This window comes from Mustelus asterias, chromosome 22 (assembly GCF_964213995.1).
Source record: "Mustelus asterias chromosome 22, sMusAst1.hap1.1, whole genome shotgun sequence".
In the NCBI taxonomy this organism is placed as follows: domain Eukaryota; kingdom Metazoa; phylum Chordata; class Chondrichthyes; order Carcharhiniformes; family Triakidae; genus Mustelus; species Mustelus asterias.
Window position 1 is genome coordinate 12900725 of NC_135822.1, and position 26658 is coordinate 12927382.

Here is a 26658-nt window from a genome sequence, read left to right on the forward strand (position 1 = left end):
GTTAGCACCGCTGCCTCAGAGCTCCAGGGACCTAGGTTCAATTCCCGGCTTGGTCACTGTCTGCATGGAGTTTGCACGTTTTCCCTGTGTTTGCTCTGGTTTTCTCCTACAGTCCAAAGATGTGTGGGTTAGGTGTATTGGCAATGCTAAAATTGCCCCTTGGTGTCCTGGGATGCGTAAATTAGAGGGATTAGTGGGTAAATATGTGGGATTACGGGGTAGGGCCTAGGTGGGATTGTTGTCAGTGCAGACTCGATGGGCTGAATGGCCTCCTTCTGCACTGTAGGGAATCTATGATTCTATGATTAGCGGGTCTTTTGGGGGGGTTAAGGGGGAATTGGCTGCGGAAGCCAGTGGTAGCAGGGGGAAGGGCAATCGGCCATGGAAGCCAGCAATGTTCGGGGGTGGGGGAGGCAGTGACAGATCTCTGTTTTGTGCTGTTGCACAGAACAGAGAGATCTGTGCATGTGCGATTGCGCCCTCTGCTGTGTGCTGCCGGCTTTTGGCAAGCTTAGGCCCCACCCCCTCCCCTTGCTGGTGGGAAACAGAGCTTGCTTCATTTTTTGCTCTGAATGTGGTAAGATTGGATGTTTAATTTGCCCAAAAAGTGGGTGTGATTCTCTTCTGTTTTCACACTCATTCAGCACTTAGTTTTTTTTGGTAAGATCATCCCCAGTAGATAATAAAGGGAGAAACTCAAAAGGAGGTGCAGAAACAAAGGGATAATGTGGAGTGTCAGGATTACTGTCACTCTGGGTTTATACTCTATACCTGTCTGAGCATTGCTTACTATATAAATAAATCTAAATTTGATGAAGGGACATCAGCCTCAGAGGAGATATTTCAGTAGCGACAAGGTAAAGCACAACCCTGAAGGATCTTGCTCGCAACAATTGGCTTCAGTTACAGTAAGCCATTCTTATGCATTGTGCCTTTGTTTGGAAGACTAGACTTGGTCTGCCTCACTGTCCAATCTTTGTGTCATCCGCAAACTTACTAATCCTAGCCCCCACATCGTCATCAATGTCATTTTTATAAATAATGAACAATAGGGGCCAAACACAGATCGTACGCCACTGGACACTGGCTTCCAGTCACTAAAACAGCCTTCTGTCCTCACCCTCTGTCGCTGACAACTGAGCCAATTTTGAATCAATTTTATCAAATTACTCTGCATCTCATGTGAATTTACCTTCTTTACAAGTCTCCCATGTGGGACCTTGTCAAAGGCTTTGTTGAAGTCAATATAAACTACATCGACTGCACTACCCTCGTCTACACATCTAGTCACCTCCTCAAAAAATTCAATCAAATGTGTTAGGCATGACCTCCCTCTGATGAAAAACATCTCGTAGGCTGGTATCCAGGAGAGTTCATGCCCTGAAAGGCCCACCTACATCTGAATTAAAACAATTAAATTCCATATTGATGTCCAAATCGGATCCAATCAAGATGAACATGTGATTAAATGGACATCTGGTACTAATGGAGGTCATATCAGTGGTCGGCAAATCAGTGTTCCATAACATTTGTTCTGGACTCCAGTCCTTAACTATACTCAAGATCTCAGCAGGGCTGACAACGTATACAGGGGAGCCTTTGGAAATTGTGGGTACGACCTCTGTTCATGTCTCCAATGAAAGGAACTGGTTCAGTTATCAATGACTGTAGTGGAGGGCTCAGAGCCATACCTAATGGGGTGCAATTGGTCGCAAGAAATCCACCTAGATTGGCTGAACAGCTTTCAGCTAGAGAATAGCCGCTTTAGTGAAGTCCTGCTTAAATACCCTGAAACTTTCCAGGAGGTTTAGGGGCTATCAAAGGAGCCAAGGCGGCCTTATATGTTGACCAGGAAGTGATTCCATGATTTTGCAAACCCGCCCAGTACTATTTGGCTTACGAAAAAGTTGAAACAGAAATCCAAAGGCTGGAACGTGAAGGGATCATCAAACCAGTCCAATGTATGGAATGGGAAGCACTGGTCGTACCAATTTTGAAGCCAGATGGATCAGTCTGCCTTTGCAGGGATTTTAAACAAACAGTTAACCATTTCTCATTGCTGGATAAATACCCATTCCCTCACATCGAGGATTTATACGGGAAATTAGCTGGAGGACTCTCATTTTGATATGAGTCATGCTTCGTTATAATTACAGCCAGATGAGGATTCCCAGAGACATTCCATAATTCATATTACAAGGGCCTTTACCAATACAAAAGACCGCCATTTGGGGTATCACAGCCTGCTCAATATTCCAGCAACTGATGGAGAACATTTTACAAGATCTACCTCAAGTTGCTATTTATCTGGATGAAGTCCTCATAACAGGAAATACAGATAAGGAACACCTAGAGAACCTTGAGGAAGTTCTGAGTCGATTTTCCAATGCAGGCGTACGTCTAAGAAGGGAATAATGTGTATTCCAGGTCCCCCAAGTGATCTATCTGGATTACCTAGTAGACAAGTCTAGTCTACATCCCTTGGAGGACAAAGTGCGGACGATCAAAGGCGCTCCAGCTCCCTCATCCATCCAGGAGTTAATTTAATTTCTAGGGTCGGTAACCTACTAGGGGAAATTTATACCCAACCTTACCTCCATCCTAGCACCATGACACCAACTACGAGAAAAGGATCAGCCTCGAAAGTGGTCTTCCAGTCAATCCTAGGCTTTCAATAAAGTAAAGCAACAGCTTTCCTTGTCGATCGTTCTGGCACATTATGATCCCAGGAAAGATCTATTACTGACCAGCGCTGCATTTCCATCTGGTATCAGGGCACTATTGGCACATAGCTGGCCAAACGGAGAATGCCCAATTGCATACGCTTCCAGGACCTTGGCTATTGCGGAACACAAATACGCCCATGTCAAAAAAGGGTTGGTGGTGATATTTGTTGTAAAAAAAATTCCACCAGTACCTTTTATGGGCAGAAATTTGTTATTATCACAGATCACAAGTCACTACTGGGACTGCTAAGGGAGAACAAGGCAGTGACTCTGAGTGTTAATTACTATGTAAACAAATCAATATTTGGTGAAGGGACACCAGCCTTATTTCATCATGTTTAATCAATTTATTGGAGTTCTTTGAAGGAGTTACGTGCTGTGGATAAAGGGGAACCGGTGGATGTACTGTACTGAGATTTTCAGAAGGCATTTGATAAGGTGTCACATCAAAGGTTATTGTGGGGTAACATAATGGCATAGATTGAAGATTGGCTAGCTCACCGAAAATAGAGAGTTGACATAAATCGGCCTTTTTTCTAGTTGGCAGGGTGTGATGAGTGGTGTGCCACATGGATCAGTGTTGTCGCCTCAATTTTTTACAATTTATATCAATGACTTGAATGAAGGGGCTGAACGTATGGTTGCTAAATTTACTGACGACACAAAGATAGGTAGGAAAGTAAATTGTGAAGAGAATGTAAGGAGGCTGCAAGAAGGACATAGATTAAGTGAGTGGGAAAAAACAAGGCAAATGGAGTATAATGTGGGCAAATGTGAAGTTGTTTATTTGGCAGGAAGATTTTTTTTAAAGTGTATTATCTAAATAGTGAGAGATTGCAGAGCTCTGAGATGTAGAGGGAGCTGGGTGTCATCGTGCATGAATCACAAAAGGCTAGTATACAGGTACAGCAAGTAATTAGAAACATAAAAACATAGAAAAACTGCAGCACAAAACAGGCCCTTCGGCCTCACAAGTTGTGCCGAACATATCCCTATCTTTTAAGCCTACCTATAACCTTCCATCCTATTAAGTCCCATATACTCATCCAGGAGTCTCTTAAAAGACCCTATTGAGTTTGCCTCCACCACCACTGACGGCAGCCGATTCCACTCGCCCACCACCCTCTGTGTGAAAAACTTTCCCCGAACATTTCCCCTGTACCTACCCCCCAGTACCTTAAACCTGTGTCCTCTCGTAGCAGCCATTTCCACCCTGGGAAAAAGCCTCTGAGAGTCCACCCGATCTATGCCTCTCAACATCTTATATACCTCTATCAGGTCTCCTCTCATCCTACGTCTCTCTAAGGGATCTTGCTGTGTGTTGATTGGTTGCCATGTTTCTTGCATTACAACAATGACTACACTACACCAGCGCTTCATTGGCTGTAGAGGACTTCAGAAAGCTGGCGGTTGTGAAAGGTGCAATGAAAATGTAAATTCCTTCTTTCTTTTGTACAGGAGTGAAGATGGCGAGGATTCCCCTTTCCCCTTACAGGGAACATGTCCAACAAAAATGGTCTTTCAGAGGGGACGGGGGAAGAACCTATTAGGTCTCTATTAGGTCTCCTCTCATCCTACGTCTCTCCAAGGAGAAAAGACCAAGCTCCCTCAGCCTATCCTCATAAGGCATGCCACTCAATCCAGGCAACATCCTTGTAAATCTCCTCTGAACCCTTTCAATCTTTTCCACATCCTTCCTGTAATGAGGCGACCACAACTGAGCACAGTACTCCAAGTGGGGTCTGACGAGGGTCTTATATAGCTGCATCATTATCCCCGGACTCCTAAACTCAATCCCTCAATTGATAAAGGCCAGCACACCATACGCCTTCTTAACCACCTCCTCCACCTGCGGGACCAATTTTAGAGTCCTATGGACCCGGACCCCAAGGTCCGGGTCCAAGATTTGGACAGGCTGAGTGAGTGGGCGAGGATATGGCAAATGGAGTATAACGTTGATAAATGCGAGGTTATACACTTTGGAGGAAATAATAACAAATGGGATTACTATCTCAATGGAAACAAATTAAAACATGCTACCGTGCAAAGGGACCTGGGGGTCCTTGTGCATGAGACGCAAAAGCCCAGTCTGCAGGTACAACAGGTGATCAAGAAGGCAAATGGGATGTTGGCCTATATTGCGAGGGGGATAGAATATAAAAGCAGGGATGTCTTGATGCACCTGTACAGGGCATTGGTGAGGCCGCCGCTGGAATACTGTGTGCAGTATTGGTCCCCTTATATGAGGAAGGATATATTGGCATTGGAGGGAGTGCAGAGAAGGTTCACCAGGTTGATACCGGAGATGAGGGGTTTGGATTATGAGGAGAGGCTGAGGAGATTGGGTTTGTACTCGTTGGAGTTTAGAAGGATGAGGGGGGATCTTATGGAGACTTATAAGATAATGCGGGGGCTGGATAGAGTGGAGGCGGAGAGATTCTTTCCACTTAGTAAGGAAGTTAAAACTAGAGGACACAGCCTCAAAATAAAGGGGGGTCGGTTTAAGACAGAGTTGAGGAGGAACTTCTTCTCCCAGAGGGTGGTGAATCTCTGGAATTCTCTGCCCACTGAGGTGGTGGAGGCTACCTCGCTGAATATGTTTAAAGCGCGGATGGATGGATTCCTGATCGGTAAGGGAATTAAGGGTTATGGGGATCAGGCGGGTAAGTGGTACTGATCCACGTCAGATCAGCCATGATCTTATTGAATGGCGGGGCAGGCTCGAGGGGCTAGATGGCCTACTCCTGCTCCTATTTCTTATGTTCTTATGCCCTTCTGATCCTCTACAGTACTAAGAGTCTTTCCCTTTATGTTGTACTCCTTCATCCCATTTGACCTGCCAAAATGGACCACGACACATTTATCTGGGTTGAAGTCCATCTGCCACTTCTCCGCCCAGTCTTGCATCCTATCTATGTCCCTCTGTAACTTCTGACATCCCTCCAGACTATCCACAACCCCACCAACCTTCGTGTCGTCGGCAAACTTACCAACCCATCCCTCCACTTCCTCATCCAGGTCATTTCTGAAAATGACAAACAGCAAGGGTCCCAGAACAGATCCCTGGGGCACACCACTGGTGACCGACCTCCATTTAGAAAAAGACCCATCTATACCCACTCTCTGCCTCCTTTGGGCAAACACAGTAAGAAGTTTAACAACACCAGGTTAAAGTCCAACAGGTTTATTTGGTAGCAAAAGCCACACAAGCTTTCGGAGCTCCAAGCCCCTTCTTCAGGTGAGTGGGAATTCTGTTCACAAACAGGGCATATAAAGACACAGACTCAATTTACATGAATAATGGTTGGAATGCAAATAGTTACAGCTAATCAAGTCTTTAAGAAACAAAACAACTTGAGTGGAGAGAGCATCAAGACAGGCTAAAAAGATGTGTATTGTCTCCAGACAAGACAGCCAGTGAAACTCTGCAGGTCCAGGCAACTGTGGGGGTTACAGATAGTGTGACATGAACCCAATATCCCGGTTTAGGCCGTCCTCGTGTGTGCGGAACTTGGCTATCAGTTTCTGCTCAGCGACTCTGCGCCGTCGTGTGTCGTGAAGGCCGCCTTGGAGAACGCTTACCCGAATATCAGAGGCCGAATGCCCGTGACCGCTGAAGTGCTCCCCAACAGGAAGAGAACAGTCTTGCCTGGTGATTGTCGAGCGGTGTTCATTCATCCATTGTCGCAGCGTCTGCATAGTTTCCCCAATGTACCATGCCCCGGGACATCCTTTCTTGCAGCGTATCAGGTAGACAACGTTGGCCGAGTTGCAAGAGTATGTACCTTGTACCTGGTGGATGGTGTTCTCACATGAGATGATGGCATCTGTGTCAATGATCCGGCACGTCTTGCAGAGGTTGCTGTGGCAGGGTTGTGTGGTGTCGTGGTCACTGTTCTCCTGAAGGCTGGGTAGTTTGCTGCGGACAATGGTCTGTTTGAGGTTGTGCGGTTGTTTGAAGGCAAGAAGTGGGGGTGTGGGGATGGCCTTGGCAAGATGTTTGTCTTCATCAATGACAAGCCAGTTCTAGATCCACAGGGCAGCAGCCCCTTGGATCCTATGCCCTCTCACTTTTTCTAGAAGCCTAATTAGGAAAGCCTAATTAGGAAAGCTAATAGAACGTTATCATTCATTGTGAGGGGAATTGATTACAAAAGTTGGGAGGTTATGCTTAAGTTGTACAGGACATTGGTGAGACCACATTTGGAGCATTGTGTACAGTATTGGTCACCATATTTAAGGAAAGATGTTAATGTGTTGGAAGCAATTCAGTGAAGGCTTGCTGGACTAATACCAGGAACGAATGGTTTGTCTAATCCTGAAAAGTTGGAGAGGTTAGGTTTGTATCTACTCGAGTTCAAAAGAGTAAGAGGTGTTTGATTGAAACCTTTAAGATGCTGAGGGGCATTGACAGAGTGGATGTGGAGGGGATGTTTCCTCTTGTTGGAGACTCAAAAACTAGAGGTCACTGGTTAAAAATAAGGGGCTGCTCATTGAAGACAAAGATGAGGAGAATATTTTTCTCAGAATGCCATGAGTCTCTGGAACTTTCTTCCTCAAAAGGCAGTGGAAGCAGAGTCTTTGAATATTGTTAAGGCAGAGCGAAATAGATTTTTAATTAGCAGGAGGGTGACAGGTTATTGGTAGGCAGGACTGTGGGGTTGAAGTTACAATGATCTTATTTAATGGTGGAGCAGTCTCGAGGGGCTGAGGAGCCTACTCCTTCTAATGCACATGTCGGTAATTAGAGGGCACAGATTCAAAATAATGGCAAAGGAGTAAAAGATGAAGTGAGGATTTTTTTTCACCCAGAGGGTGGTTGAAGTCTGGAACAAACCTCCTGAGATGTGGTGGAGATTGAGGTTTGATTGAGGTATTCAAGAGGGAATTGGATTGCTACCTGAAAAGAAAGAATGTCAAGGTTACGGGGATAAGGCAAGGGAGTGGGATTAGTTTGAATGCTCTTTTGGAGAGCCAGTACAGACTCCACGGGCCAAATGCATTGTAAAGATTCTATGATTCTGTGAATAAATAAGGAATCAATCAGGTTTCCTCCGATCTCCTGTCAAGTTGTGACAACCAATCATGAGAAACCCCCAAGGAAATTTCTTAGTGGTAGTACTTCACAAAGTGGGTGGCGTAACAGACAGAAAATTACAATGGACTTGTCCCAAACTTGACATACACATTCTCCTGATAGGGAGGACTGGGATAACTGCTGTATATTTCCTATCCACCTGGATGATAGAAATATTTTATGCTTATTTTTAGTTTGTTGAGAGAATTTGTGATTTCCTCACATTTCACTGTTGTGAAGAGCTTAAGGAATCTGCTAAGGAGCTCTTGAATTCTGAAACAATTTGCCATTTTCTTGTCAACACATACTGTTCTGCTCTTCTGTGTGAATTTCATCCAGTAAATTAACTGTACTTGTAGTTTTAACCTAAAATAAACTGTCTGACAGTGTGGTATTTTTCGATCTATTAAAATTATGAGGGAAGATCATAGAAACCCTACAGTGCAGAAGGAGGCCATTCGGCCCATCGAGTCTGCACCGACCACAATCCCACCCAGGCCCTACCCCCACATATTTACCCGCTAATCCCTCTAATCTACGCATCCCAGGACTCTAAGGGGCAAGTTTTAACCTGGCCAATCAGCCTAACCCGCACATCTTTGGACTGTGGGAGGAAACCAGAGCACCCGGAGGAAACCCACGCAGACACGAGGAGAATGTGCAAACTCCACACAGACAGTGACCCGAGCCAGGAATCGAACCCGGGACCCTGGAGCTGTGAAGCAGCAGTGCTAACCACTGTGCTACCGTGCCGCCCTGATGTGGTGTGAAGTAGATTTTAAAATGTCCCACATGGTCATTTTGACCTTCTGAGATTTTTAAACTTTGTTTTTAGGCTGTTCCATATCAGCCACGGGCTTTCGGAGCGCTGCTCCTTCACCAAGTGAGTGCTCACTGATGAAGGAGCAGCGCTCTGAAAGCTCATGCTACCAAATAAACCTGCTGGATTTCAACCTGGTGTTGTGAGACTTCTTACTGGGCTCATATCAGCCAAGCTGACCATCCCATTGGTTGCTAGCTAACATTAAAACTTTAATTGGCACTCGATGGCATTGAACATAGATTTACACATGCATGCTTCACTTAAACTAGTCAAACTATAACCTGGGTCTGCTGACTCTATAGCAATCTAAGTACATCTATCTCAAATGGGGATTTGTAACAAAACAGTACCAAGCAATTTTGTAATAGCAATGTGATTTTTTTTCAGTGTTGTAGAACTGAATAGATTTATATACCAATTTTAGTCTTGAAGAAAATTAGTAAACTGAAACTTGTAATATGCATTTTAATCTGGCATTACACTTTAATAAGAGTCTTAATTGAAACACGTACTGTTTGGTTTGCCCACTGCTGTGCCTCCTTGGTACTTATTCACCTGGGATTTTATTTCTGATGGAATGATAGAAGTTTGATTGCTTGAAATTAGTGAGCGTACCTTTTAAAATCGTTTCTCTTTGTACAAAATGTCTAACCTTGCATGTTAGTAAGGACTGAATAAATTCTACTTTTAATGTCATACATATTAAAGCAATGTTCTGTTAAAGACTGATACATGTAAGTTTGTGTCTAAATTGCAATTCTATTTTCAGCTCACTTTAACACTTTCATAAAACATTATTCTTTCCTTGAGTTTTTGTATTTTTTCACAGGATATTGGTGTCTTTGGTTAGGCCAGCATTTCTTGCCCATCCTTAATTGCCCTTGAACCCCACTCCAAGACTGATTGCATGTTACAATAGTTCATGTGGATATTAAAGAAAAATGAGCAGGCAGTTCTCCTGGCACACCTTCTTCAATCAACACCACCAATTAAAACAAATAAATTCATTATTCAGTCTCTGCTGCTTCTGTTCACAAACTGTTGCCTTGTTCTCTACATAAGTTTTCATTCTCCCCTCCATTCAAAATTCTGCTGCCCGTATTTTAACTTGCAGCAAGTCTGATTCCCCTATCACCCCTGTATTCACTGACCTTCAGATCCCAGTCAAGCAACCTCTTGGTTTTAAAATTCTCATCCTTATTTTCAAATCCTTTCATGGGCATACCCCTCTCTATCACTGCAATCTCCTCCAATTTTACAACCCTTTGAAATATCTGTGCCCTTCTAATTCTGGCCAATCAACCTAACCCGCACATCTTTGGACTGTGGGAGGAAACCGGAGCACCCGGAGGAAACCCACGCAGACATGAGGAGAATGTGCAAACTCCACACAGACAGTGACCCAAGCCGGGAATCGAACCCAGGTCCCTGGAGCTGTGAAGCAGCAGTGCTAACCATTGTGCTACTGTGCCGCCCCTCACAGATAATGTCTCAGATGCCACCATAACCATCCTAAGGTATGTCCTGTCCCACTAGCAGGGCAGACAAAGGTGGCGGTAGAGTGGGAAGGATGTTTTCATCATCAACTGAAGACTTATGGTATTATTTCAAACATGGGCAAAAGGAACTAAACAGTGAATACCACTTGGAGGAAGCATTGAGAGTTGCAAGGGCACAGAATATATTTTGAGGAGGGAGCATCAGTTTCTTGAGTGGCTTAGTAGCACCGCTATCGACAGGGCTCGCCAAATCCAAAAGGACTCAGGGTCTGTGGCAGGTGGTGAGCAAACCAACAGGAGGGAAAGACATTTTTGATCTTATCTCACCAACCTGCTTGCCATATCTATCCATGACAGTATCGGTAGGAGTGATCACCGCACAGTCCTTGTGGAGACAAAGTCCCCTCTTCACATTGAGGCTACCTATTATATTGTATGGCACTTTCACCATGTCAAATGGATAGATTAGGAATAGATCTAGCAACTCAAGACTGGACAAAGATGAGGCGCTGTGGGCCATTAGAATTATATTCAATCACAATCTGTAACCATAGAATCCCTACTATGCAGAAGGAGGCTATTTGCCCATCGGGTCGACTCTCCGACAGAGCATCTTACCAAGCTCACACCCTGCCCTATCCCCGTAACCCCATTTACCATGGCTAATTCCCCTAACCTATACACCTTGGGACACTAAGGGGCAATTTAGCATGGCCAATCCACCTAACCTGCACATCTTTGGACTATGGGAGGAAACCGGAGCACCAAAGGAAACCCATACAGATATGGGGACAAAGAAAACTCCACACAGACTGTCACCCAAGGCTGGAACTGAACCGAGATCCCTGGAACTATGAGGCAGAAGTGCTAACCATATGGACGACATATCCCCCACTCTGCCATTACCACAAAGCCAATGGATCAACCCTGGTTCAATGAAGTGTGCAGGAGGGCATGTAAGGAGCAGTACCAGCCATACCTTAAAATGAGTTGTCAACCTGGTGAAGCTACAGCACAGGTCTATGTGCCAAATAGCATAAGTAGCAAGTGATGAGCAAAGCAGTTCCACAACCAATGGATCAGATATAAGCTCCGCAGTCCTGCCACATTCAGCTGTGAATGGAGGTGGACAATTAAACAAATTACTGGAGGAAGAATCTCCACAAATATTCCCATCCTCAATGATGGGGAAGCCTAACATATCAGTGCAAAAGTTAAGGCTGAAATATTTTCAAAAATCTTCAGCCAGATGTGGTAAGTAGATGATTAATCTCGGCTTCCTCCGGAGGTTCCCAGCATCACAGATGCCAGTCTTCAGTCAATTCAGTTCTTTCCACATGATATCAAGAAACAGCTGAAGGCATTGGATACTGCAAAGACTATAGGCCCTGACAATATTCTGGGAATAGTACTGAAGACTGGTGCTTCATGAGCCAAGCTGTTCCAGTGCAGCTACAACACTCGGCATCTGGAAATGTGGAAAATTGCCCAGGTATGTCCTATACACAAAATGCAGGTCAAATCCAATCCAACCAACCCAATTGGGAGGCCATCAGTGCGGGGCCACTGCGCATGCGCCGATCTTGGCACTGACAGATTGGTGCATGGGCAGCAGCCTACTCAGCGCGCTGATTTTAGCCTCTCCAGCGAGAAAAGGTCCCGCCCCCTAGAATTTAATGATATTCATGCTGGTGGTCTGTGCAGTGCACAGAGTGTATGAGATTCTTCTCTGAACTCCCAGTGAAAAAAAGACAGCTTGGATTACTCCAGTTTTCATGCAAATTCAACACTTAGAATTTTTTTGGGAGAATTCCGCCCTAGGTGTCTGGATCAGTGAAACTCCAACAACACTCATGCCCTGGAACAATCCAGTGGTAAGGACGTTCAGGGTGACAGTGACCTTTACAGCCACCAGGAGCCAGTGTCCTCCTCCTTCTCTCAGTGTCAAGTGATCAAGAACCTAGCCAAATTGACTCTCTTTGCAGACGTAGTCTTCTATGGCACATGAAATCCAGCAGCTCCTCAAAATGCCAGCACCTCCTGTAGACCCAGAATGAATGGTATCACTGTCTTCTTGCTTCTTCCTCGGCCTGATGACTGACACTTGAGCCTTTGCAGCAGCCCCCTGATCTTCTGGGTACAGTGTCATGCCTGTGCTGGCCCTGGCGCTCTTGCTTGCCTCAGTGCCAACAATCAAAAGCATCACTATCTGGCACAGCTCCAATCCAAAATCTGTGAGGACATAGAAGAGAGAGAGAGAGACAGGTAGCAATGTTTTCCATCTTTGCACTCTAACAACCACTCCCATCCTTGTGTGGTGCAGTGGCTGGAGGATGACCAACCTTCAACATTCCCCCTGCATAGCTATGCATTAAAGCAGCTGCTGTCCATACCATCCAGTATACAAAGTGAGGCCTTTGCCCCTTGTCCCATTACTCCTCCCTTCATATCACCTATGGAATACTTTTGGATGTGCTGAAAGTGGTGAAGAATGAAGGTTTCCTTCAATAGGCAATGTGAAAGTGCAGCACATCTTCCCCCAGACTGAGTGACACAGACATTGGTTTGAATCTAAGTTCCGACTGAAATCTTTTGTGTGGCCTAGCAAGTTTCTTGGGGAGTTAATGTCATGCAGTGGGATAAGGATCAGACATGAGGGAGCAGCTGGCATGCAGGGGCAATGAACAGCATCCAGGACCATTCCCTGTGCGTCTCAGCAATGAAGCTGTTTCTGTGATATGGGTTACCAGGCAGCACTTCTTTCAGCTGCTACTGGGGCACCTGATCCTTATGTGCACTCACCTTTCCAATTCCCCTCCCTCATCTGGTTGGGGCCCTGAATGATGGAAGTTCCAAAGGATGTGCCAACATCCATTTATCATGTACTGTCTGAATGGAGAGAGGTCCTGGGTCAGTGACACTCGCTGTGTGTGAGGGGAATTAAGACAGGCTAGCCTGAGTTGGGGGTTTCTGCATGAGGACAGGACTATGCCAAACTGTGAGTGGTTAATAGGTACAAATATGCAGGTACAAATATCCCCCCCCTCCCCTCCCCCCTCCCCCCCCCCTCCCCCCCCCCCTCCCCCCTCCTCTCTCCCCTCCCCTCTCCCCTCCCCCCTCCTCCCCTCTCCCCTCCCCCCTCCTCCCCTCTCCCCTCCCCCCTCCTCCCCTCTCCCCTCCCCCCTCCTCCCCTCTCCCCTCCCCCCTCCTCCCCTCTCCCCTCCCCCCTCCTCCCCTCTCCCCTCCCCCCTCCTCCCCTCTCCCCTCCCCCCTCCTCCCCTCTCCTCCCCTCTCCCTTGAATGGCTCCCTGCACCACAGTGCTGCGGTCAGTTGGCTCATCCTCCTTGCAGTCCCCATTCCCATCCACACAGGGAACAAAATTCTCGAACCTGTTGGACAAGGATAAGGGCTGAGGCTCCTGCAACTCTACCTCCTGGATCCTTCTACCTGCCTCACTCGCAGGCACACCCTCCTGTCCCTGACCACTGGCCGAATTCATGTTAGTTAGTCTAAGGGGTGTGACTGCCTCCTGAAACACAGCATCCAGGTAACTCTACCCCTCTCTGATGTGTCACAGCGTCCGAAGCTCAGAATCCAGCTCATCAACTCTGAGCCAGAGTTCCTTGAACAACCAACATTTACTACAGATGTATCAGTGGAAACTACAATGGAGTTCACCAGCTCCCACATCATGCAAAAACAACACATCACCAGATCCTCATCCTTATTTAATTAGTTTTGAATTTGGTTTTTAAAATTTTTTAACTTTTTTATATCTCTGCTTATTATCTCAATCTGAACACAACTTATCACCAGTAATTTAACAGATTCAAATTTAACACATATTCAAATTTAGCAGATTCCCTTTTAACCAGTCAAATCACAGCCTTCCTGTGACATCACTTTTCAGTCTCCTCCCCATCCCCCACCCCCACCAGTCTCCCCCCACCTCCCACCCCCTCAACTCAGAATCAGAATCCCGAAAATCCCTGAGGTAAGTTTTTATATCTCCCTTACCTTGCCAGCCTACTCTCCAGCTCATTCCTGCTCAGTTTCACACCTCAGTGATTGTAACTTTTTTAAATATACAATGCGGAGGAACAGAATCACAGGATCACTAATTAGTTCTAACAACAAGAAAAAAAAATTATTAAACACGGAAATTGGGTTTCGATGCCAAAGCCCACTCTAAGCACAATAGAAACACAGTTGGAATTGAAACCAACCCAGATAGACAGCATCTGCAGGGGAATATAGATAAGTTATGTGAGTGGGTAAAGAATTGACAGATAGTGTATAATGTGAGAAATGTGAGGTTGTCCACTTTGGCAAGAGGAAATAGAAAGGCAGAATATTATTTAAATTGAGAGAGACTGCAGAATGTGTGATACAGAAGAATCTGGTGTCCTTGTATATTAACCACAAGATGTTAGCATGCAGGTAGAGGAAGTCATTAGAAAGGCAAATGGAATATTGGTCTTTATTGCAAGAGGGGTGGAGTATAAAATAGGGCAATCTTGCTGCAACTGTATATGGCATTGGTGTGTATAGTATATAATTTTGGCCTCCTTACTTGTGGAGGGATATACTTGCATTTGAAATAATTCTGTGTAGGTTCACTAGGCTGATTTCTGGAGTCTAGAAGAATGAGAGGTAATCTTATTGAGACATATATGCTAAGGGGGCTTGACAGGATAGCTGCTGAGAAGATGGTTCCTCTCCTGCAGAACCTAAAACTAGGAGACTCAGTTAATAAGAAGCGTCCCACTGAAGAGAGATAAGGATTTTTTCATTAGTCTTTGGAATTCGCTTACACATTGAACTGTGGAGATTGGGTCATTCATTATAGTCAAGGCTAAGTTAGATAGATTTTGACACCCAAGGGAGTCAAGAGTTTGGTGGATATGCAGGAAAATGGAGTTGAGGCCATAATCAGATCAGCCATGATCTTAACCAATGTCGAATGGCTTACTCCTTAAATGATCTTACGAGTTAGTCACAATGTCTACTATCTATTCTTTTATTACCCACCATCGACTATCTTCGATATCCCATCGTTTTCCGTTATCCTGTAATTGACATCCTGTTCCCCCGTGTTCTTTATTTCTCTGACTTGCTTATCGCTTTTTAGATATAGCTCAAAATCCAGCGCTATGAACTGCTAATTTGCGTTGCCAATGTATCTGCACCTGTCATCTTGCGTAACAATGTGTCTGGAGGGGAGAGAAAATAGGATACTCCGAGATAGGGGCCCCTTATTGGCGCATAGAGGGAAAGAGTACGGCCGAGCTCTGTGACCTCATTAAAAGAGAACTCTCAAAACCCATCTCCTTCACTCAACCTTCCCTCTCAAGTCGAACTGCCTTCCCCAACTTCGCCACGAGCATAAACGGGATCAAAACCATGGACAATTCCGCTGTAATCATTGACAACGGTTCGGGTATCTGCAAGTCAGGGATAGCTGGGGACAATGCTCCAAGATCGGTTATTACATCCATCGTCGGACGTCCCAAAGCCAAGGCAACCATGCTTGGGGCTGGTCACAAGGAGTACTATGTCGGGGAAGAAGCTCAAGCCAAGAGGGGCGTCTTGAGTTTGAAATATCCAATTAAGCATGGCATAGTGACTGCCTGGGACGATATGGAAAAGATCTGGAGACATGTATATGATTGTGAGCTCCACTTAAAATCACACGAAAGGCCGGTGCTTTTGACCGAAGCCCCACTGAATCCCTTACATAACCGAGAGACCATGACCGAGATGATGTTTGAAAGTTTCAAGGTGCCCGCAATGTATGTGGCTGTCCAGGCTGTCCTAGCTCTGTACGCTTCAGGGCGGACCACTGGCTTGGTTATGGACAGTGGAGATGGCGTGACCCACACCGTCCCCATCTACGAAGGCTACTGTCTCCCTCATGCTGTCAACAGATTCGACCTAGCTGGCCGAGACATCACCCAATACTTCGTCAGGATCTTGATGGAAGTTGGACATTCCTTCATCTCCTCTGCAGAAAGGGAGATTGTGAAGGATATCAAGGAGAAACTGTGCTATGTAGCCGTTGATCCACAGTTGGAGATGAAGAAAAGGCGAGAAGATATCCAGAAGGAATACAAGCTGCCTGATGGAAATGTGATACAGATCCAAAGCCAACTTTTCAGAGCCCCGGAGATTCTTTTTTCTCCTGCTAGCGTGGGCTTTGAATGTCAGGGTGTTCATAGGCTGGTCTTCAAGAGCATCTTGAAATGTGACATCGATCTACGGAAGTGTCTTCACTCAAACGTGTTGCTCTCGGGTGGCTCCACGCTCTTCCCATGCCTAGATGAAAGGCTGCTGAAGGAGCTTCAGTTGCTGGCTCCAGCTGGAGTCCCGGTGAAGGTCATTGCCCCTCCAGAGAGGAAGTACTCCGTTTGGATAGGGGCTTCCATCCTAACGTGTTTAACTTCCTTCCAAGAAATGTGGATTACGGCTTGCGAGTACCTGGAGATGGGATCGTGTGTGGTTCACAGAAAATGTTTCTAGGAACTCCTGTATGAATAACAACTATTGCTAAGAATAGCAGATACTTTAATGGGCCATGGTTTTAAATGCTGAATGAAAAATAAACGACTGGAACTAATATTTCTGAGTAGCTTTGGTTGTGGGATCCTATGACTTTAACTTAGTTGTTAATTGGTTGTTAACAATACAATCTAAAAGCCCAGGTAGAGGTGTGTGTGTAATATGTGTTTTACATAGAGTTATTTAAAAAGCATTTTGTGTACGAAACTTTATTTCCTGTTGTAATTTTTTTGTACCATCTTTGTGTCAACGTATTCCCAATATAAATTCCTTTGTCCAATTTATCATGAAAGTAAAGTCATCATAGTTCCAGGTGACCATTGGGGGTGATTTAAACTGAGGAGGACCACACCTCAGGCAAGGGGCAAGATTGAGAAGGCAAGCATTCATGAACAACCTCAGCCGTTACTGGAATTGAACCCGCACTGTTGATATTGCTCTGCATCACTAACCAACTGTGCAGGCAACTGAGTAAACAACCCCCCAGTTAATGAAAACTTTCTATATAAACTTGTAATTACAACATTCCAATTGTGGTGGCATTGTCACACTTCAATCTTATACCTCAAGTCTCTTAAAGCTGTACTGTGGAGGAACTCTTTTACTCCAACCAAATCTAATTCTCTGCTTTCAAAATTGATTTTCAATTGAATAACATATTTTAGTATTATATTCATAAAACAGAACAAAAAGTATAACTTTAACTTGGACAGTAAACATATATAGGGTGGCACGATGGCACAGCTGCCTCACAGCTCTAGGAACCTGGGTTCAATTCCAGGTGACTGTGTGGAGTTTGCACGTTCTTCCCATGTCTGCATGGATTTTCTCTGAGTGTGCCGGTCTCCTTCCACAGTCCACAAAGATGCGCAGGTTAGGTGGACTCGCCAGGGTTAATTACCCCTTAATGTCCCAAAATGTGTAGATTAGATGGATTAGCTGTGGGAAATGTGGCGGTTACGGGGATAGGCAAAGGGTGGGCATGTGTAAGATACTCTGTCACAGAATTGATGGGCCACATGGTCTCTTCTGCATTGTAGGGATATGATATATTTAGTTGAAAAAAAGAGACATGATGCTAATCTTTTCATCTTGCATTCTGATGGCAATGATAGATGAAGATTACCAACAGTCAAGGGAACAACAATTTATACTGTGTGAGAAAAGAATGCTAATTGGTTGATAAGTAGAGTACTGATTAGTAGAGGTGTTGCCATGGAGAATGCAGCAAGAACAGTTAACTGCCAAGCTAATTTTCAAATATAAAGCAGGCAAGTCGACTCTGGTCAAGGCATTGCCGTGGGGAATTAACAAAAGCAGAAAATACTGGAAAATCTCAGCAGATCTGACAGCATCTGTGGAGATAGAATAGAGCTAATGTTTTGAGTCTGGATGGTCCCTCATTCTGGGAAATTAACCTGGCTGTCCCCCAAGCTATTGTTTAGTTGAAAAAAGCATAATGCGCAGACAAGCTCCTTCTGTCTGCAAAGTACAGGGCCCTGTGTGTGAATTAATATATGTGGCTTCCAATTTGCCAACAATCAGAACTCCCATCTCATGTAGTACATGTTGCAGTACCCTTTATTGTTGATAATCTTGCGAACTGCTCTGATGAGTGCAAAGGGAATATCTTGGACAGCATGTCTCTTTTTTCAGAAATGTTTAAGTTCTGTACCATCATATATATATGTTTAATATTCTAAGTCTGTACGTTTTTCAAATGTTCCCTGTTCTCTGACCTTGTTTCACCTGAAGACTTTACTAGACTCTATTCAATGGAAGATCAACTAGTAAAATACTAAAAGATGTAAAAAAATGTAAATTTTACTTCAAGTTAAATCATAACAAATGGGTTAGGGAACACAGATTCAAACCGGAGAAGACCTAATCTAGGACTCATTGAATGAATTTCCTGGTAGAGCAGTAGAAGCAAATTAGAATTAGAAAAACCAAATGAATACATTTTATGACCTGAGGACCTCCCAAAGCTTATGGTATTTGCTACCAAATAAGCCTGTTGGACTTTAACCTGGTGTTGTGAGACTTCTTACTGTGCTTACCCCAGTCCAACGTCGGCATAGAACCATAGAACCATAGAAAATTACAGCTCAGAAACAGGCCTTTTGGCCCTTCTTGTCTGTGCCGAACCATTTTATGCCTAGTCCCACTGACCTGCACTTGGACCATATCCCTCCACACCCCTCTCATCCATGAACCCGTCCAAGTTTTTCTTAAATGTTAAAAGTGACCCCGCATTGACCACTTTATCCGGCAGCTCATTCCACACTCCCACCACTCTCTGCGTGAAGAAGCCCCCCCTAATATTCCCTTTAAACTTTTCTCCTTTCACCCTTAACCCATGCCCTCTGGTTTTTTTCTCCCCTAGCCTCAGCGGAAAAAGCCTGCTTGCATTCACTCTATCTATACCCATCAAAATCTTATACACCTCTATCAAATCTCCCCTCAATCCTCCTCGAAAAACTCTAATAGATTGGTCAAACATGACCTACCACGCACAAAGCCATGTTGACTCTCCCTAATAAGTCCCTGTCTATCCAAATATTTGTAGATCCTATCCCGTATCACACCTTCCAATAACTTGCCCACCACCGACGTCAAACTTACTGGCCGATAATTTCCTGGATTTCTTTTGGAACCTTTTTTAAACAACAGAACAACATGAGCCACCCTCCAATCATCCGGCACCTCCCCCGTGAATACTGACATTTTAAGTATGTCTGCCAGGGCCCCTGCAAGTTCAACACTAGCTTCCCTCAAGGTCCGTGGGAATACCCTGTCCGGTCCTGGGGATTTATCCACTCTGATTTGCCTCAAGACAGCGAGCACCTCCTCCCCTTTCAAGATGTGGCATCTCCACATCTTGATTCTCCAACCAGGGAAAACATCCTCCCTGCATCTAATTTGTCCAGCCCTGTTAGAATTTTATATGTTTCAATCAAATCTCCTCTCATCCTTCTAAACTCTAGTGAATACAGGCTCTGTAAAAGAAATCTTTCCTCGTAGGATAGTCCCACCAATCCTGGTATCAGCCAATTGAACATCTGGTGCACTCCATCTATGGCAAGTATATCCTTTTGTAGATAGGGAGACCAAAACTCCAGGTGTGGTCTCACCAAGGCTCTGTATAACTGCAGTAAGACAACCCTACTTCAAATTCTCTTGCAACAAACTATTTGCATTTCTAATTGCTTGCTGCACTTGCTCTCCACTTTCAATGACTGGTGTACAAGGATACTCACCCAGATCCCTTTGTACATCCACACTTCCCAATATATCACAATTTAAATAATTCACCATTTAAATAATACCCTTCCTTTCTGTTTTTCACACCAAAGTGCGTAACTTCACATTTCGCCATATTGTATTGTATCTGCCATGTGTTTGCCCACTCACTCAATTTGTCTAAATCTCCTTGAAACCTTCTTGCATCCTCTCACAACTCACGATTCTGCCCAGTTTTGTGTGATCACCAAACCTGGAAATGTTAAATTTAATTCCCTCACCCAGAGCATTTATATATATCGTGAACAGCTGGGGCTCTAGCACTGATCCCTGTGGTACCCCACTAGTCACTGCCTGCCATCCAGAAAAAGACCTATTTATTCCTACACTCTGTTTCCTATCTGTCAAGCAATTTTTGATCCACGCCAATACATTGCCCTGTATCCCATGTGCTTTAATTTTGCCCACTAACCTCTTATGAAGGACCTTTATCAAAAGCCTTCTCCTCCACTTCTGTCTTTGGGTGTTAGAGTGGTTTTCAGGCAATTAAGACAGCTTCCAGGATACCTGCAATAGCTGAGTCATGGTCACAAGCTGGATATTCAGGGAGTGGAAGACCTATTGACTAAGGCACCCTGCTCATCTGCTGGCACATTTATGGCCACATGCATGCAGCCCATGGCTCCCTGGATGTGGGGAAACACAGCAATTGCAGCATCGCCTCTGGCTCGCTCAACTGGCTGACTTTGTTTGTCCAGAAGTGAATGAAAGTACTGACCCTTCCGAAGAGAGCATCAGAAACCAGGTTGACACATCTGTTTTTAGGTGTCCAGATCACCAACAACCTGCCCTGGTCCCTCCATGCAGACATTATAGTTAAGAAAGCCCAACAACGTCTCTACTTTCTCAGGAGACTAACGAAATTTGGCATGTCTGCTACAACTCTCACCAACTTCTACAGATGCACCACAGAAAGCATTTTTTCTGGTTGTATCACAGCTTGGTATGGCTCCTGCTCTGTCCATGACCACAAGAAACTACAAAGGGTCGTGAATGAAGCCCAGTCCATCACTCAAACCAGCCTCCCATCCATTGACTCTGTCTACACTTCCCGCTGCCTCGGAAAAGCAGCCAGCATAATCAAGGACCCCACGCACCCTGGATGTACTCCCTCGCACCTTCTTCTGTCGGGAAAAAGATACAAAAGTCTGAGATCACGTACCAACCAACTCAAAAACACCTTCTTCCTTGCTGCCAACAGATTTTCGAATGAACCTACCTCGCATTAAGTTGATCTTTATTTCCACCCTAGTTATGATTGTAACACTACATTCTCCACTCTCTCCTTTCGTTCTCTATGTGCGGTATGCTTTGTCTGTACAGTGCGCAAGAAACAATGCTTTTCACTGTATACTAATACATGTGACAATAATAAATCAAAATCAAATCTGTGGGCAGTCAATTGGGAGACACCACATAGATCTGACCCCTGGAAAGAACCTGAGGTGCAAAAATTCAGAGTCAAAGTAACTTTAAGAGCATAGGGTGGCCACCTACAGTTTGAAGTGATCGATCTTTAGACCAATCATCTTGCATATGGAGGTCACGATGTCCCTAGAGAGGCGGAGCCTCCTTCAACACTGGCTCTCTGACATGTCCAGATAGCAAGAATGCTGGCTATAAACTCTACCTGTTGCACAATGGCATGTTCTGCAGATCCCTCTGCCTTGTACGCTGGACTTGCGGATAGCGAAGAGCATTGTCGGGCAATACAGCAGGATATAGATAGGCTGGAAAATTGGGCGGAGAGGTGGCAGAAGGAGTTTAATCCGGATAAATGTGAAGTGATGCATTTTGGAAGAAATAATGTAGGGAGGAGTTATACAATAAATGGCAGAGTCATCAGGAGTATAGAAACACAGAGGGACCTAGGTGTGCAAGTCCACAAATCCTTGAAGGTGGCAACACAGGTGGAGAAGGTGGTGAAGAAGGCATATGGTATGCTTGCCTTTATAGGACGGGGTATAGAGTATAAAAGCTGGAGTCTGATGATGCAGCTGTATAGAACGCTGGTTAGGCCACATTTGGAGTACTGCGTCCAGTTCTGGTCGCCGCACTACCAGAAGGACGTGGAGGCGTTAGAGAGAGTGCAGAGAAGGTTTACCAGGATGTTGCCTGGTAAGGAGGGTCTTAGCTATGAGGAGAGATTGGGTAAACTGGGGTTGTTCTCCCTGGAAAGACGGAGAATGAGGGGAGATCTAATAGAGGTGTACAAGATTATGAAGGGTATAGATAGGGTGAACAGTGGGAAGCTTTTTCCCAGGTCGGAGGTGACGATCACGAGGGGTCACGGGCTCAAGGTGAGAGGGGCGAAGTATAACTCAGATATCAGAGGGACGTTTTTTACACAGAGGGTGGTGGGGGCCTGGAATGCGCTGCCAAGTGGGGTGGTGGAGGCAGACACGCTGACATTGTTTAAGACTTACCTGGATAGTCACATGAGCAGCCTGGGAATGGAGAGATACAAACGATTGGTCTAGTTGGACCAAGGAGCGGCACAGGCTTGGAGGGCCGAAGGGCCTGTTTCCTGTGCTGCACTGTTCTTTGTTCTTTGTACTTCTGGCTGTGCACCCCTCTGGCTGTGCCTGTCTTCCCACAGGTCACCCTCTGAAACGCTGCCTGTGGCAGCTGGCCTCTTTTCCTTTCAGCCTTCTCCTCTTCTGAGGAGGCCCCTCCAGCCGAGTAGACAATCTCTATTTCTTGGAAAATGATTGCACTGAAGGGGCCCTTTGGCAGAAAGCCCCTGCAAATGCCGAGGAATCAAAAGAGTTCTCCAAAACACACACAAATGCCAGAAACTATCTGTAAAGCAACTCCAATCTACTCGCATCAAAACTCCTATCTACTCACCTTGCCAAAATCATGTTCTCCTTTTATCCTGAGCTATATAAAGAATTTATGAAAAATGTGAAGGTCACCTGGCTGAGTGACTGTGTGCTGGGCATAAAAGCACACGGGCCCATAAATTCAAAGTCAATTGGTTTTTAATTGAGCCAAATTGTCCCTTTAATTGTCAGCAGGTGCACTGCTGACTCCCATGCATACCTGCTGATCATAATATCAAGAGATGGTGCAATAATGTCAGGACGCCCTCCTAGTAATTTCATATACCATTTTATGTGAGATTGGGATGCCGTGCGCCCGTTCCGACAAAGTTTAGTGCAGCCCATAGAAATTAACAGCACAATTCAACCATCACGTCTAGTCCATTTGATAAAAAGTTAATCAGTCTTATCCCATTTTCCAGCTCTTGTTGTGGCACTTCAAGTTCATGTCTAAATATTTTTAAAATATGATTGGCGAAATTTTCCAATATTTTGGCAAAATGTCAAGTCATACGGGAAAACTGGTGTGCTGCCCACCAATGGCAATGCGGTTTTTCCTGCCATATCTTTAGCCACTTAGCGAGAAAATTTTTTCTCAGGTTTCATGCTACCTGTATGGTGATTGGAAGCTGATTTGCCCATCCTGAGTGCCTGATTACTGGGGACCTCCATTCAAACGCCTCCTCAGCACCTATTTCAATTCTAAAGCAAATGATGGCTGGTAGGAAGGCAGCCAAAGTTTTCAGACCAAGACCTGACCAAAATGCTGGATAAAGTCCAACAGGTTTATTTGGTAGCAAATTCCATAAGCTGACACAGAAATCAAATTACAGAATACTGATTAGAATTCTAATCAGTATTCTGTAATTTGATTTCTGTGTCTGTGTACTGTTTGAGAACAGATATCCACTCCATCTGACGAAGGAGCTCTGCTCCGAAAGCTTATGGTATTTGCTACCAAATAAACCTGTTGGACTTTAACCTGGTGTTGTGAGACTTCTTACTGTGCTTACCCCAGTCCAACGCCGGCATCTCCACATCAAAATGCTGGACGCAGTGAAGGCGAGACTCCAGGGGGGGCAGATTTTCTCAAAGAGAAACTAAGTGCCCAATGGGTGGGAAAACAGGAGATATTTCCGCCAGTTTTTTGGGCATACTTAGTTTGATGAATTTCCGGCACCCTGTGCTTCACAGAGTCCACCAGGGGATTCAGGCTGGTGGTGAGGGGGTGGGGCTTAATCTCACCCAAGAAGCCAGCATAAGCGCACTGTGCAGGCCATTGCGCATGCACCAGTGTCCCCCCCCCCCCCCCCCAATCGCTGGCCTCCCGATTTCCAGCCTCCCGATGGCTTCCCCGACCCCCAGCCACCCCGATTGCCCCCTCTCCATGACCAGCTGACCCTCCCCCCCCCGATGGCTCGCCCAATCCCCCTCCCACCCCCGATGGCTCGCCCAATCCCCCTCCCACAACCACCACCACCAATCAGCCCGTCCCCAGTCTGGCCCCGCCCCTCCAGAAGGAGACCCTGCAGCCAGGTAATCAAGTGAGCATGAGCGGCAGTGGCAGCACTAGCAAGCGCCAACTCCCTGTACAAAAGATTGGGAGTGCAGTGCAGGAAGAGAATGAATGACCTCCTCTGCTAGTGTAAGTCACTATTTTCATCGTACCTGTTCACTCACTCACACACGGCCTGCGTACACTCTCCCAATCTGTTCTCTTGCAGGAAAACCTGTCTCACAACTGCCGTGAGAGAGCACAGTCAGGCAGATGAACAGCCGAGTTAAACCTCCAAACAGAGTTTGAGGAGAGAACTGTCCTGCTGGTCGGGGAGGGACAGGACCACTTCTGGGGGAGGTGGGTGCGAAAAATAAAAATGAGGACCTATAACCCCCCATTGTCCACCTCACCAAACTCATGTTTGTTCTACCTCTTATATCCTTATGCATTTCCAATCACTAATGCCATCTCCCTTCTCTCGCAAGCACAGCAAGGGAGCAGTCAGAGCCACATTCATGCAGGGTGAAAAAGAGCAGCCCACCAGCAGCAATGAGGATTTCTTGGATGTGCACCCGAAAGAGGTATCACAGCTTTCAGCCACACCTTCCACCAGCACAGAGGCACACACTTGTGGGACTTAATAATAGAGGTTTTGGGGTCACAATTGGTGAGCATCTCGCTTTTTCTGATCCACAACAGGCAGAGGCAGGGACGTACCATGGATTGGCACTCGGAGAACTGCTCAATGCCAGGACTCTGTGCCCCAATCAGATGATGTGCCTCTGGGCTAAGTCATTCTGCAGTTGCTGGAGCTCCAAAGACAGAGTAGGGAACATCAGGAAGTGACATCCACATCAGTGCTTGGATTGCAAGGCCGACTGGAGGAGTCCCAATGTCTTGCGTCTGAGGCAGCCAGGTCAACACTGCGAGGGTGGCAGCCGCAGCAGAGAATTTGGGCAGGACATCTGGAGGCCATGACCTTCATCATGCAGGGCATGAGCTCTATGGTGGAGAGTGCGAACTCCATGATGCAGACACTTGTCGGCATTCACGAGTGCCAGCACCAGAAAATGGTGGGGTTTCTGCACCTCACTCCAGCTGCCCCTCTATCACAAGGAGGAAGCCAGGGGCCCTTGAGCACTCATGGGGAGGAGGAAAGACCGGTCCATATCACAGGGCCTTCCACTCAGGAGACTCTGGGAGTGCCTGGCCCATCTGACTCCCTCTCTTCTATGATCATTCTAGCTCCAGTCTCGCACACAGAGGAGAATGTTGTTACCACATCACAGTCTGGCCTGGAGGATGACTACCAAAGTCATTACAATAATAGGGAATGGCAAACAGATCTCTTCAACTCTGCTGTGGATCCTGAGCAGACACTGTCAGAGCTCAAAAAATATTCGGACACAACGTTTGTGAGTGATGGATCCTTTATTGCCTTTGTATCGATAAGGAGAGGAGAACTGAAGAATTCCTAAGACTTCTTCAGACTACTCTCTTCAATTGTGTACAGTCAGCTTTTTTACAGAGCACAACTTCTAGTAATGATAATTGTTTCTAGTCACGCACACCAGTAAATTATTTACATATGATACAAAGAGGCAGGCCTGAGACAATAGCTGTTTAATCACATGCCATTGATAATGTCATAATCTTTAGTGGTAGATGGATGGAATGTCTGCTTAGTCAATGGTCACTTAATCATGTCATCATTACAGTTTCAGTGCTGTTACCAAAGACATTCAGCTGTATCCTGACGATAGATTATAGTGAAACATCCAACTTTGTCTGCGCTGTCTATTCCATGCATATACAGAGGCAGTGAGAGTGCTGCTAATTTTTCAGGCCACCTGGTCGACCCCCTGCTGAGCTTAGTTTTCCTCTCCCACAACACCAAGACATAGAGGTGGGTTTTGAAAGATGAAGAAAGTTTATTTGCACTGAGTGGACATTAGTGTTTTTAGGCAATTATAGATAGGCAGCACTTATGTAAGGATTAAACCAACTTTGTCAATTTTTGTGCACCCTATTTGCGCCTGTCTGCTCTGATTAGATCTCTCCACTGACCTGCTACCTGAGCGGCAATGTGGTACAGTGGTTAGCACCGCTGCCTCACAGTACCAGGGATCCGGGTTCGATTTTCGGCTTGGGTCACTGTCTGTGTGGAGTTTGCACGTTCTCTCCGTGTCTGCGTGGGTTTCCTCCGGGTGCTCTGGTTTCCTCCCACAGTCCAAAGATGTGTGGGTTAGGTGGATTGGCCATGTTAAATTGCCCCTTAGTGTCAAGGGGACTAGCTAGGGTAAATGCATGGGGTTATGGGGATAGGGCCTGAGTGGGATTGTGATAGA

General features: G+C 45.6%; 1 protein-coding gene across 2 annotated transcripts; it reads left to right on the forward strand.

Annotated features, from left to right (window-relative positions):
• Nucleotides 1–14506: 14506 nt before the first annotated feature.
• On the forward strand, nucleotides 14507–16645 carry LOC144509851 (actin-1-like). Of its 2 annotated transcripts, none has more exons than XM_078238756.1 (2): nucleotides 14507–14526; nucleotides 15538–16645. In XM_078238756.1, the coding sequence occupies exons 1-2, from the start codon at nucleotides 14507–14509 to the stop codon at nucleotides 16643–16645; spliced, it is 1128 nt and encodes a 375-aa protein (XP_078094882.1). The 2 variants fall into 2 exon arrangements, with proteins under 2 accessions (XP_078094882.1, XP_078094883.1); XM_078238757.1 differs by lacking the exon at nucleotides 14507–14526 and having other exon boundaries at nucleotides 15530–16147; nucleotides 16334–16645.
• Nucleotides 16646–26658: the final 10013 nt, after the last annotated feature.